Here is a 14,344-nt window from a genome sequence, read left to right on the forward strand (position 1 = left end):
TTGCGAGGGTTGACACGTTTAAATGTTTTCCTCACGTCGGCTGCAGTGAGGGGGAGTCCGCATGTTTTAGTTGCGGGCCGTGTCAGTGGCACTGTATTGTCCTCAAAGCGGGCAAAAAAGTTATTTAGTCTTCCTGGGAGCAGGACATCCTGGTCCGTGGATGGGCTGGTTTTCTTTTTGTAATCCGTGATTGACTGTAGAACCTGCCACATACCTCTTGTGTCTGAGCCGTTGAATTGAGATTCTACTTTATACTGACGCTTAGCTTGTTTGATTGCCTTGCGGAGGAAATAGTTACACTGTTTGTATTCGGCCATGAACCACCAACAGACTTGTTTTAAGGTGTTAGGCTTGAAGGTATACACAGTGTATTTTCTTATATCTAGTACACAAAGAATCCTCACTCTATCCAACTATGTGGGGCTGAGTCGTGTCAAACTCCAACCACCAAGTCAGTTGGTCATATCCACCCTCTGTAACTGCTACTCAAAGCTCAGTGACACGAGACAAGAGTTGGGCGTGTCTTCATGCATGACGACGACGACACCCATTTTCGTGACACAAACACCAGCCCACCCCTCCTTCTTCCTCCTCCCCACGCCCTACTACGGTGTTACATTTACATTTAAGTCATTTAGCAGACGCTCTTATCCAGAGCGACATACAAATTGGTGCATTCACCTTATGACATCCAGTGGAACAACCACTTTACAATAGTGCATCTAAATATTTTAAGGGGCGGGAGGGGGGGGTGAGAAGGATTACTTTATCCTATCCTAGGTTTCCTTAAAGAGGTGGGGTTTCAGGTGTCTCCGGAAGGTGGTGATTGACTCCGCTGTCCTGGCGTCGTGAGGGAGTTTGTTCCACCATTGGGGAGCCAGAGCAGCGAACAGTTTTGACTGGGCTGAGCGGGAACTGTACTTCCTCAGTGGTAGGGAGGCGAGCAGGCCAGAGGTGGATGAACGCAGTGCCCTTATTTGGGTGTAGGGCCTGATCAGAGCCTGGAGGTACTGAGGTGCCGTTCCCCTCACAGCTCCGTAGGCAAGCACCATGGTCTTGTAGCGGATGCGAGCTTCAACTGGAAGCCAGTGGAGAGAGCGGAGGAGCGGGGTGACGTGAGAGAACTTGGGAAGGTTGAACACTAGACGGGCTGCGGCGTTCTGGATGAGTTGTAGGGGTTTAATGGCACAGGCAGGGAGCCCAGCCAACAGCGAGTTGCAGTAATCCAGACGGGAGATGACAAGTGCCTGGATTAGGACCTGCGCCGCTTCCTGTGTGAGGCAGGGTCGTACTCTGCGGATGTTGTAGAGCATGAACCTACAGGAACGGGCCACCGCCTTGATGTTAGTTGAGAACGACAGGGTGTTGTCCAGGATCACGCCAAGGTTCTTAGCGCTCTGGGAGGAGGACACAATGGAGTTGTCAACCGTGATGGCGAGATCATGGAACGGGCAGTCCTTCCCCGGGAGGAAGAGCAGCTCCGTCTTGCCGAAGTTCAGCTTGAGGTGGTGATCCGTCATCCACACCGATATGTCTGCCAGACATGCAGAGATGCGATTCGCCACCTGGTCATCAGAAGGGGGAAAGGAGAAGATTAATTGTGTGTCGTCTGCATAGCAATGATAGGAGAGACCATGTGAGGTTATGACAGAGCCAAGTGACTTGGTGTATAGCGAGAATAGGAGAGGGCCTAGAACAGAGCCCTGGGGGACATCAGTGGTGAGAGCGCGTGGTGAGGAGACAGATTCTCGCCACGCCACCTGGTAGGAGCGACCTGTCAGGTAGGACGCAATCCAAGCGCGGGCCGCGCCGGAGATGCCCAACTCGGAGAGGGTGGAGAGGAGGATCTGATGGTTCACAGTATCGAAGGCAGCCGATAGGTCTAGAAGGATGAGAGCAGAGGAGAGAGAGTTAGCTTTAGCGGTGCGGAGCGCCTCTGTGATACAGAGAAGAGCAGTCTCAGTTGAATGACTAGTCTTGAAACCTGACTGATTTGGATCAAGAAGGTCATTCTGAGAGAGATAGCGGGAGAGCTGACCAAGGTTACCTGACCACCCTACCCTTGGCTCGCAGCTGGAGCAAAGAGGACGGGCGTTAAATCAATCGCCGACTCCGCCCCGGCAACCCGGCTCTGCCCTGACGGCGAGCGCCGCCATTAGCGTACATTTATTGGTTCGCGGGACTGTTTCTCTGAAGAGTGTGACCAAGAGCTCTGTTCGCCACAGCCAGGGTTGACCACCCCACTGGTGTGGTCACTGGTCCTCCAGCAGTTCTAACAAACGGTCCAGAATCTTCCCGGGTTCCACTATTTATTTGGACCTCATTAGAGTTCCCAGGCCTCATTAGAGTTCCCAGGCAGCAGTGAATCAATGATGTGATTATTAGTGGGAACTAACAGACTAATTCTGTATCATAGAATCATATCCCCCCCCCAGCATAAAGACTCCTTTACAAAGAGCGAGGGTGGTAGTCGGTGCTAACTATTGAGGGCTAGAGATAGCCTGGTCGCAGATCTGTGTGCCATCTTCACAGGTCCTATATACGGTATGGTCATTGTCATGCCAAACATTCTCCAAAACAACCATAAGAGTTGGCTATACCGCACTACCAGATCTGGGTACCAGGCTAGCCCATAGGCCCATCCTCAACACTCAACACTGACAATAGACTCCTATTACGATAGACTCCTATTATGATCACTTACTCATACAGAAAAGGATACACGTCTGACACTTCCTAAGATTGTTAGACATAACAATCCTGGATGTTTAGGTCACGTGCATTGTTAGCTGTTCAAGGCGTTCTTCCTTCTGGATCTGTCCGTCATGTTCCACCGGCAGATCTTAATCTATATTAAGTTTCGTTTCCCTCTCTCTGTTCCGAATGAGCTCACTTCTGAACAAAAATATAGCCCTCTAACAGAAAGACATGGACACCGTGTTGCCTAGCGATGGTGAAATCCACTCAGAGTGTTATTAGCAAAGCAGAGCCAGGCAGGAGTACCCACAGAGGTCCCGGCTTGACATTTGGGGGAGTCGTCGCGGGACCACAGTCTAGTTATTAAAGTGGAGAAGAGGTGGAGGAAAGAGGAAGGAAAGAAAATGGAACAAACAGCAGTGGCTGATTCCTCTGAAAGGTTTGTGTGTGTGGGGGTTGAAGGGGCTCGGTTTAGCGGGAAACTTTGTTGATCAAATAGCATCAAACAGTGTGTGGAAAATAAATGGGCTAATCAAATAGCATCAAACAGGGTGTGGAAAATAAATGGGCTGATCAAATAGCATCAAACAGTGTGTGGAAAATAAATGGGCTAATCAAATAGCATCAAACAGGGTGTGGAAAATAAATGGGCTGATCAAATAGCATCAAACAGTGTGTGGAAAATAAATGGGCTGATCAAATAGCATCAAACAGGGTGTGGAAAATAAATGGGCTGATCAAATAGCATCAAACAGGGTGTGTAAAATAAATGGGCTGATCAAATAGCATCAAACAGGGTGTGGAAAATAAATGGGCTGATCAAATAGCATCAAACAGCGTGTAGAAAATAAATGGGCTGATCAAATAGCATCAAACAGTGTGTGGAAAATAAATGGGCTGATCAAATAGCATCAAACAGTGTGTGGAAAATAAATGGGCTGATCAAATAGCATCAAACAGGGTGTGGAAAATAAATGGGCTGATCAAATAGCATCAAACAATGTGTGGAAAATAAATGGGCTGATCAAATAGCATCAAACAGTGTGTGGAAAATAAATGGGCTGATCAAATAGCATCAAACAGGGTGTGGAAAATAAATGGGCTGATCAAATAGCATCAAACAGGGTGTGGAAAATAAATGGGCTGATCAAATAGCATCAAACAATGTGTGGAAAATAAATGGGCTGATCAAATAGCATCAAACAGTGTGTGGAAAATAAATGGGCTGATCAAATAGCATCAAACAGGGTGTGGAAAATAAATGGGCTGATCAAATAGCATCAAACAATGTGTGGAAAATAAATGAACTCATCCATCCATTTGATCAGCCCATGTCGACTATGTTGGATTTTTAATGAGGCTTGTAATTGGGAAGAGAGACAAACCCTGGAATGAAATGGTGTGTGTGTGTGTGTGTGTGTGTGTGTGTGTGTGTGTGTGTGTGTGTGTGTGTGTGTGTGTGTGTGTGTGTGTGTGTGTGTGTGTGTGTGTGTGTGTGTGTGTGTGTGTGTGTGTGTGTGTGTGTGTGTGTGTGTGTGTGTGTGTGTGTGTGTGTGTGTGTGTGTGTGTGTGTGTGTGCAAACGCTTAACCACACACCCCCATTTCCCTGGTTATTCCAACCAAAGTGAGGGTGTATTGTGGAAAACTAGTCCCTACAGCTGGAACCCTCCACAGCCCCGCGAAAAGACCCACTTTTACAAGACTGGCCGTCACTCATAATCACAGACCACTGTGACAAGGGCTGATGTCATTGTTCCAGACCCGAATCAGAGAAATATCAACACCAATAAAGTCAAACAAAGTTGATTCTACACATTTAGTGAGACGCACAGGCACATTTTCTGCCACATTGAATTTGGAAAGAAAGAAATATGGTTGATTTCTGCCACATCATGTCGGAAATGTGAATACGCCTGGTGATGACGCACATCATAAATAATCTTCACACCCAAAAACTTAAGATTCACTTTTTCTTTTTATAGGTATTGAAGACAAAAAAAAGATCTAAAGTATTTCTTGTCTTCACAGTTCACACCTGCAAAGCTTGGGGATTGAAATTGGTACTACTTTGCTCAACTCTTCCTCACCATTTCATTATGATTTTTTAAAGACGGGGCTGGAAGAGAAACCCGAGGGCCTCGGGTTCATTTCTTACACTCATAACAGGTCACCTTCACAGATGACCCTGGCTTCAAGCTCTTTCCCAAAAAAGGAGCCGACTGCAACCTCCACTGCACTCAGGTCAGAGGCTAGCTCCGGGCACAGAGCTTAATCTATTTACAGGGAAACACTGCAACAGGACTGAGATCAGGAGAAAAACAGAACCCCTAAAAAGACGGAGAGAGGGAACACTCGAACTGTCAGAGTCTAGGCTTTTCAAATGAAAAACATTTTCTCTGCCTCTCCATAAGCATCATGCTATCCCGTTACTTTTTACGTTGTCCATTTTGTCATTTAATACAAGTAAGAAATGCAGCACCTACAAAGCTGTACGAAGCAATAATACGGGTCATTTAAGTACAACTCGGCAAGAAAAACATTCCAAACGCTTATTCTCATGAAGTATGCAGAAAACATTAATCGAACCTCTGTGTCTCATATAAGCGCATATAAAGCATTAACTGTTCTGTTAGGTAGATGTGTGTGTGAGTGTGTGTGTGTGAGTGTGTGTGTGTTCCCTGAGTGTGTGCGTGCCTGCAGGCCCGCATTCCATCATGCATTTGTGTAAATAGCCCTATAGCTTAAAGACCTTTTTAAAACACCAGCACATTCTTAATTGTACCATCAAATACAGAATGCCCATCAGAACCTGGGTGGTATGATGTCTTCAGGGTGGCATGGCTTGATTTGGTGCGGATTCAAGTCACCCACCAGTTTCTCCAGCCTGCAGCCACGGCTTCCTCTCCCCCAGCACCCTGCAAGGTCTGTGGGGCCCTATGCGGACTGTTCAGACCCTAAATCAAGAATGGGAACTCCCAGGACAATAACAATCAGTATGCCTGGCTGTTTGAAGTCCTTCCCTGGCCTCCCCTGCTCACCACGCTGTGTGATATATCCTATTTTTCCACCTGTCCCACACCTCTTCTGGGACCATGACATCTCGGCCATAACTCACACAGAGGGGAGAGAGAGAAGGAGTGGAGAGTGGAGAGAGATGAGGTAGAGAGAGGGGTAGGTGGAGAGAGGGGTAGGTGGAGAGAGGGGTAGGTGGATAGAGAGGAGGGAGAGAGGGGTAGGTGGAGAGAGAGGAGGAAGAGAGGGGTAGGTGGAGTGAGAGGAGGGAGAGAGAGGGGTAGGTGGAGAGAGAGGAGGGAGAGAGGGGTAGGTGGAGAGAGAAGGGTAGGTGGAGAGAGGAGAGAGAGAGAAGGGTAGGTGGAGAGAGAGGAGGTGGAGAGAGGGGTAGGTGGAGAGAGGGGTAGGTGGAGAGAAGGGTAGGTAGAGAGAGGGGTAGGTAGAGAGAGGGGTAGGTAGAGAGAGGGGTAGGTAGAGAGAGAGGAGGTAGAGAGAGGGGTAGGTGGAGAGAGGGGTAGGTGGAGAGAGAGGAGGTAGAGAGAGGGGTAGGTGGAGAGAGAGGAGGTAGAGAGAGGAGGAGGTAGAGAGAGGGGTAGGTGGAGAGAGAGGAGGTAGAGAGAGGGGTAGGTGGAGAGAGAGGAGGTAGAGAGAGGGGTAGGTGGAGAGAGAGGAGGTAGAGAGAGGGGTAGGTGGAGTGAGAGGAGTTAGAGATGGAAGGGGCAGAGGAGGTAAAGAGGAGGCAGAGAGTAAGAGGGAAAAGTAGGGAGAGAGAAAGAGAGGGAAATTAAAGTGAGAGAGAGAAAGATAGAGGAAAGAGAGGGTAAAAGAGAGGTTAATGCCTCGATCACACCCATAGCGTTATTGCGCAAAATGGTACGTGGCATCCTCGGGATGTGTGTGCAACGAAAGTTCAACATTCACCTTCTGCTACCATTTCTGCCAAGCCGTCTACGCACACAGATTGATGCAGACGTTGGAGAAATCCAACGTCTGCATCACACAGAACACACTGCAACTGCCTCTGCAACGCAATGCTGCAAGGCAAACGCGGCGCTCAGTTGGAAACTAATGTACTTCTGGTTTACCAAAATACAACGACACTGTCGGTGGGATCGAGGCATAAGGGGAGAAAATACAGAGAAGGGCAGAGGTAACGAGGGGAGGAAGAGAGAAAGCGAGGGAAGCCTGAAGGCTCCAGAGCCCTGAGGGCCTATGTGTGAGACCGGGTGAGTTATAGTCAGTTGGTCTCGTGAACTCTGAGCCCCACTGTAAATTCAGATGGGAAGCCGGTTGGAGACTGCAAGATGTTGGACTGATCCACTATTGGAGCCCCCCCCCCCACCTCATCCCTCTGTTTATCACCTCTAAGTAATACCCCTGGGGACAGGCATACAGGTGGGCCGGTCCGTGTGACCAGGCTGGCCTCCTAACACTCTCACTTGCCGGGTTTGGTTTCAATTTCAACCAGGCGGACCTGGTTCGAGGTTCGAACATGCACAGGGGACTAGGCAGCGTTTGGAGAAGCAGTCGGTCGTGATCGAAAATATGGAAAGAGTGAAAGAGAGAGAGAGCCGTTATCAAAATCTTTGGACAAAGTGCACTTTAGGGGAATGTGGACTACCTCGCTAAAATATGAAAAAGCCACTTTGTATCAGGGCTGAAGATTTCATGCGCCTGCTCCGCTCGCTTGCTGCGGGGGCATCGGGTCCGGACTCTCAGTTCCACTTACAGCCGCCGCGTCGGACGTTTTTCCCGCCCCGAAGTCTCGTTATTGGAAACACTGTGACGCCACGCACTTAAAAAAGAAAGGCGAAAAGAGGGGAAAAAAATGCGCCGGTTCGGACTCTTGAGGATTAAAGGGGAACCAATGATCCCTCTCTAGCTCAATAAGGTGAGAGGAGAGCAGGCTGAAACAATCAAGCCGTGCGCTACCCTCTCTCTGACTCGGGGAGGATCGCAGGCCAAACGTCTACTGTTTGTTCCCAGCAGCAGAAGGGAAACTCGTTTGTTTCCATCTCAAAAGGTCATTCGATTACACATCCCTGTGGGATCGGAGCACAGCCTCAGAAAAGGACCATACAAAGTCATCTGACCGAACTTGGAACTGGCCGTCTCAAACAAACACACTATAAATACATTGAAATATGCATTGAATATTCATCGGTGTCCATCAAAACGGCTGAAGAATATAAACAAAAGTGGTGTGATTTTGGGGCTTATGGCTTCATCCGCTCCTCTCCGTTATGACCATCGATAGCTAAAACAAGATAACTAAGAAGCTATTTAACATTATTGGGATGTAGCCTACATTTACAATGTCCCAGAGGAAGGAGTCTGGGCTCTTTAGGGAGAGAACATCAATCATGTCATCACATTGTGCTCATGGCGGAGGAAAGAAAAGCACCATTTAGTCCAACGGCCCACTAATTGTCTGGCCCCCCGGGGTTGTGGCGTTGTGGTGCGGCCCGGGAACATGCCAAGAACAGCAAGCAGGAACTAATGAACTCTGTGTAACGTTCCTCTATCAGACCACTAAGCCCACTCACTCTATACGCTCTACAGTCAATATACAGTGACACCAAGCATCTTTCCTCTGCCTCCTATGGGCTTTGGGTGTCCTCCACACATCACGAGGGCCCTAACCTGTTCTGTCCTCAGAAATCATCTCTTTGAATGTAGACAAAAGGTCAAAAGTGACAAGTGATCGTTTTTTGGGGGGGGCCTTCAAAAAAAAAAATGCAGTCAAAAAATATTTTCTTGTGTTTTATATATATTTCCACACTAGGATGTTAGAATAATACTGTGAAAATGATGGTAATGCCCTTTTAGTGTAAGTGCTGTTTGAAAAGGCAGCCTGAAATGTCTGCCTGTTTGGACTGCCTGGTGACAACACCAGATGGTAAATGAGTTAATACACCAATAAGAAACAGAGTCCCAAACCACTCTGCCAATAACAGCAAGTTTTCCGTTTCCCCCTCCCCACTCAGACCACTCCCAGACAGTCCGGGCAAAATTGTTGCTGAAGAAATTGTTCTTCGCTACAAAAGCTATTTTTGTTAATTTTAGATTGGTTTTATTGAAAACAATCCCAGTAAGGTACTTAAATGTTACCCAGAAATGATTTGATATCGAGATAAAAACGGCTGCGTTGGACATTTAAAACGAATAATCAGGCGACACTGGAGTCTCTTGTGGTTACAACTAAGAAATGTATAGTTGAGATGTAGTGTACAGTTGAGGAAACAATGAGATCTAATGGTCCTGCGAGAGGCGGATGATGACTATCTGGCATCCTACAACCTTTTCTCAAGTGCCTCCATCTGTAGACGAACCGGAGCGATATGCTCAGACCTGCCTTCTGCCCGCCGCCTGCCTCCTATGACAGAGCTATTTACAGCAACACAGACATTACCTCAAAGCGGATCTGATTCCAGGACAGCACTTGACTCTCTCGGCAAACGCATTAAAACAGTGCGTCAGGAAGCTCACATTCCTCCTAACCAGACCATACAGCCTGACGCAGTCACAGATCCACCCCCAGCAGAGTGCTTCTCCAAGGACGGCTAGACGTTTTCTGAGAGCTCACCGTGAGGTCACTTTAACCATAGACGTACATCGTCTCCGTCCCAAATGACACCCTATTCCCTATACGGCGCACAAATGTAGTGCACTTTGTAGGTAACCGGGTGCCATTTGGGATGAACACTTCACTTAATTCTGTGACTCTGACCAAGTTGTTTTGGAGCACCATTAAAGGGTACTGACCCCTGTTCCATGACTGAAATAATAGCGTGTCTGATTGATTTCACACAGTGGTTTGGAGTGGGGTGTGGCTGGTAGAACTATGCATGAACTATATACACCCTCCCCTTGTTAGGGAGAGACACACACATAATATGATAAAGAGCTTGTGTCTTACTGTAGGGCTGAAAGGTAGGGTGGACTTTTCTGATTGACGCAGAGTAGGTTGCAGAAGCAATAGTAGATGTACCAATCACACACACACACAGAGACAGACACACACACCCCTCCTTACCATTCTGCTCGTCCAGCTCGTTGCCTATATCCTGACCCATCAGCTTCTGTCGGCTGATGACGGCGGCTAACGCGTCCAACCCAGCATCCTGAACTGTTCAGAGAGAGAGAAAGGGGTTAACTCATCCCTGTTCAGCATGATAGAGAGACAGACAGAAATAGAGAAAGGCTCCATAAGAGAGAGACCCATACATTATACCAGGGTTCCCCAACTGGTGGTTCGTGGGCCCAAGGGTGATTTTATTTGGCCCTCCAACTTTTCTGAGCAAAGAAATACAAATCCTGCAAAGGTAAGCGTTGATACTATGATGACAACCTGCTAAACTACACATTTGTTTCCTCAAAAGTATATATCTACAGTGCCTTCAGAAAGAACAGCCTGAATTTAAAATGGATCCCATTTGGATTTTTTGGGGCCGCTGGCCTACACACAACACCCCTTTTTTATTATTATTATTTTTACATTTTATGTTAACAATTTAATTTAAAAATGAAAACTGAAATGTCTTGAGTCAAGTATTCAACACCTTTGTTATGGCAAGCCTAAATAAGTTCAGGAGTAAAAAATGTGCTCAACAAGTCACATAATAAGTTACATGGACTCACTCTGTGTGCAATAATAGTGTTTAACATGATTTTTGAATGACTACCTCCTCGCTGTACCCCACACATGCAGATAATTGTAAGGTCCCTCAGTCAAATTTCAAACACAATTTCAAACACAGATTCAACCACAAAGACCAGGGAGGTTTTCCAAAGCCTTGCAAAGAAGGGCACCTATTTTTTTTTAAATACATAAATAAAATAAAAACTGACAATGAATATCCCTTTGAGCATGGTGAAGTTATTAATTACACTTTGGATGGTGTATCAATACACCCAGTCACTACAAAGATACAGGTGTCCTTCCTAACTCAGTTGCCGGAGAGGAAGGAAACTGCTCCAGGACTTCACCATGAGGCCAATGGTGATTTTAAAACAGTTCCAGAGTTTAATGGCTGTGATGGGAGAACACTGAGGATGGATCAAAAACATTGTAGTTAATTCATAATACTGTGAAAAGAAAGAAGCCTGTACAGAATACAAATATTCCAAAACAAAAAATTGCAACAAGGCACTAAAGTAAAATACATTAACTTTATGTCCTGAATACAAAGAATTATGTTTGGGGCAAATCAAACAACGCATCATACTCTTCATATTTTCAAGCGTGGTGGCTTCATCATGTAATGGGTATACTTGTCATCAGCATGGACTACAGATTGTTTAAGGATAAACATAAACGGAATAGAGCTAGGCACAGGCAAAATTCTAGAGGAAAACCTGGTTCAGACGGGGAGAGAAATTCACCTTTCAGCAGGACAATAACCTAAAACACAAGGCCAAATATACACTGGAGTTGCTTATCAAGACATTGAATGTTCCTGAGTGGCCTAGTTACAGTTTTGACTTAAATCCACTTGAAAATCTTTGGCGGGACTTGAAAATGGCAATGATCTAGCGACGATCTACAACCAGCTGGACAAAGCTTGAAGAATGATGTACAATTGTTGTATAATCCAGGTGTGCAAAGTTTATCCAGAAATAATCACAGCTGTAATCGCTGCCAAAGGTGATTGTAACATGTATCGATGAACACTTATGCAATCAAGATATATTAGTGTTTCATTTCTCTTGCTTCTTTTGCAAATGTTGGAATTTTTTTCCCACTTTGACAGAGTATTCTGTGTAGATCATTGACAAAAAAATAAATAAAAAAATAAAAGTGCACTTAAATTAATTTTAATCCCACCTCGTTGCACATCGAAATGTGGAAAAAGTCAAGGGGTGTGAATACTTTCTGAAGGCACTGTATATATTTGTATTGGTTGTTGTAGTTGTTGTACACCAGACGGTAAAAACACGAAATCAGCTCTAAGGGATCTTCATTTAGGAAATCTGTTCCAAAGTATTCACACTCATCACAGAGAGAGATACGTGATCGTATACAAATGTAAGTAAATATTATGTTTCAGTGAAATACATCCGTTTGGGCTTCTTTGCGGTCTATTTGCAGTCGACAAATGATCTGTAATTGCGTTCCGTCCCCCTGACCATCCCCTCAAGAAGAAACAAAAATGGTCCCATAGCTGAATCTAGTTGATGATTCCTGCATTATACAGTTCATCAATAAACAACTCATAATAAGGAAAACCCCATTCAACTGCCATACAAATACTCTAGAGCACATTACGCATCCACACAAAAATGTGTCAGATGTAGCAGCGGAGAGGTGGTAAAAACTATAAAGACATGCCGAAATTCTTCTTTAATGACCCATTGGTAGAGAGGGAGAAAGGTCGTGCACTGCTTTCACAGGGCAACCCTTTGGTGAGTAGGAATGACGCGATTGGGGTTCAGCACTGGGGAAAAACACTAGGGGGCAGCATGCCACAGGTGACTCACTAGCACTTAAAACACACACACACGCATGGCAAAGACATGCACTTATGCACAAACACACACACACACACGCACACCTCAGCCTGACTTCTGTTATTCTAACAGTACTGGGTGAAAAAGGAGAGGGGCAGCTGAACAGTGACTTTGTGACAGAGACGGATACATAACTTGTGGGAAACTATCATTCTATCACAATTTTACAGAGTGGTGTTACACTGAGTTTGTCCAGGTTTTAGTATGTGCTTCATGGGGGTTCAGGGAATTGGTGAGGAGAGAAGGCCCCTTGTCTCTGTATTTGACACTGACACCACCACAGGAATCTGGGCGACCACAGATTTGGTCGCTCACTATAGGCCCTAAACTTCCATCTGGAAATCCCAATGGGGCCTCAAAACCTTGATGCGGTTTCACTGTATCCCCACAATACTGACAAACTGACAATAGCCAGATTGCAGCCAGAACCGTAATGGAGACATAACAGGAGAGTCATGTTGAGTCAGGTGAACTGTACTAGCGTCAGCCTGGATGTTGCCCTTTACAGTCCATGTGGAAACGATTTAGGAACTGGGAGAGGCAGGGAAAACGAATCTACCGAACGTGAGTTGCTGTGTTCACCTCATCCTGTGACAGTGTGGATTTAGTTATCAAGGTGTAGCCTCGAGGTGGACCGCCACCTCTGTGTTTCCTACTAGAGGCACTGATCACAGGTCAGTTATGCATCCCACTCCTCTATTGGGTAAAGTTAGGACTCTGAAGGTACAAGCTAATCCTAGATCTGATCAGGGGTCTATTCAGAATCAGTGATGTGAAACGTTCTGACCGTTGCAGATAGATATACAACGAATAGAGCTGACGACACCCCCTAAGTCCACCCGACAGTTCTGCAGCATGCACTTCGATCTGACCGTGGTGTGACCTTACCTTCGATGATGTGCTGCTGCTGCTGTTTGATGGCGGAGAAGCCCAGGCCCCTGGTCTCCTCTGGCTCGTGGACCAGCCAGGGGTTGACCGCGGCCCCCCCTTCTGCCCCCGCCCCAGCCATCAGGGTCGACCTGGAGAATGTCACAACAACAACATGATCAGCATGCCAAGGGTGTAGCCGAACGCACTCGCTGTGCCTGTCAATCACCTGACCGGGACACGCGTCCGAACAACTGACACGCGCCCGAACTACTGACACGCGCCGTCAACCCTCGGCTCCGCAAACAAACACGGTACAACGGATACGTGTGCAGCCTCTGTAGCAAGCGGTTACATCTGTAACACTCATGTTACTCATCTGATGTTGCTTTTTGTAACATGTCCTTCCCTTCAAAACCCTTCAGATGAGACAAGGCTTGTTTATTTTCTTGTTTGGTTTTTACGTTCTGAACAAGGAAGCAGATATGTTTTTGTTGCTTAAAAAAAAAAAAAAAAAAACGAGGACCGGCTTGTTCGACATGTAAACACTGCATGCTAATCATACACAGCCACGGGCCCTCAAGTTTCCAGTCGAGTTTCACTCTGACTGACACACACACAAACAGACCAGAGTGCTCTTGTTGTGTTGTGTAGCGCTTTACACTGCTGTGTGGTTTCGAGCTATTTTTCTGGTAATGGGAAAAAGCTGTCTGAGGCTGCCTCAGACCCTGAGGTTGTGTTGCGGTGAAGTGTCACGGTCTCTGTTAGCACAGATAGATCAGTCCCATCCGTCAAGACAGTGTCACCTACTGGTCAGACCCAGGTCCAGCAATTCCCCTCAGACAGAGCTGACTGGAGGACTGGCATTGGGTGTCAGGGGACCTTGGGGGACAGCCATGTTCTGTCAGGGATATTAGGATTGTGGCCATTGGCTGTCAGAAGTAGGCACTTAAAAGAAATCTCCTCCACTTCCTTTAACAAAGCCCATTTACTACAATATTATACAGCTCATCAAATCCTTGTGGTACACTATGTTGAAAAGAATGAAAAGATATGTCATTGTAGATGTGATTCCAGGCTCATAACAAACCACAATGTCACCAGGTAAAGTAATGGTGTGATCAGAAACCTCAAATAGGTATACTTGTGGACGTTGTGAAGTTCCTCTCCTCTTGGACAGGACGTCCAAACTTGGCGCTCAAAGTTGGTTGTGATGTGTGTCATGCATGGCGCCATGACGCCACCTCCTTCCTTCCT

The 14,344-nt window shown here is 46.4% G+C and overlaps 1 protein-coding gene across 1 annotated transcript in view; it reads right to left on the minus strand.

Moving 5' to 3' along the window:
- LOC124016411 (syntaxin-8-like) overlaps positions 1 to 14,344 on the minus strand; it is a 53,174-nt gene that overhangs the window by 31,605 nt on the left and 7,225 nt on the right. Inside the window, exons 5-6 of the mRNA XM_046331970.1 lie at positions 13,109 to 13,239; positions 9,747 to 9,839 (exon numbers count right to left, since the gene is read on the minus strand). Of these exons, the coding sequence (XP_046187926.1) occupies positions 9,747 to 9,839; positions 13,109 to 13,239 (224 nt within the window). The remainder of the gene's footprint in view (positions 1 to 9,746; positions 9,840 to 13,108; positions 13,240 to 14,344) is intronic.

The sequence above is a fragment of the Oncorhynchus gorbuscha genome, linkage group LG26 (genome assembly GCF_021184085.1).
Source record: "Oncorhynchus gorbuscha isolate QuinsamMale2020 ecotype Even-year linkage group LG26, OgorEven_v1.0, whole genome shotgun sequence".
Taxonomy (NCBI): domain Eukaryota; kingdom Metazoa; phylum Chordata; class Actinopteri; order Salmoniformes; family Salmonidae; genus Oncorhynchus; species Oncorhynchus gorbuscha.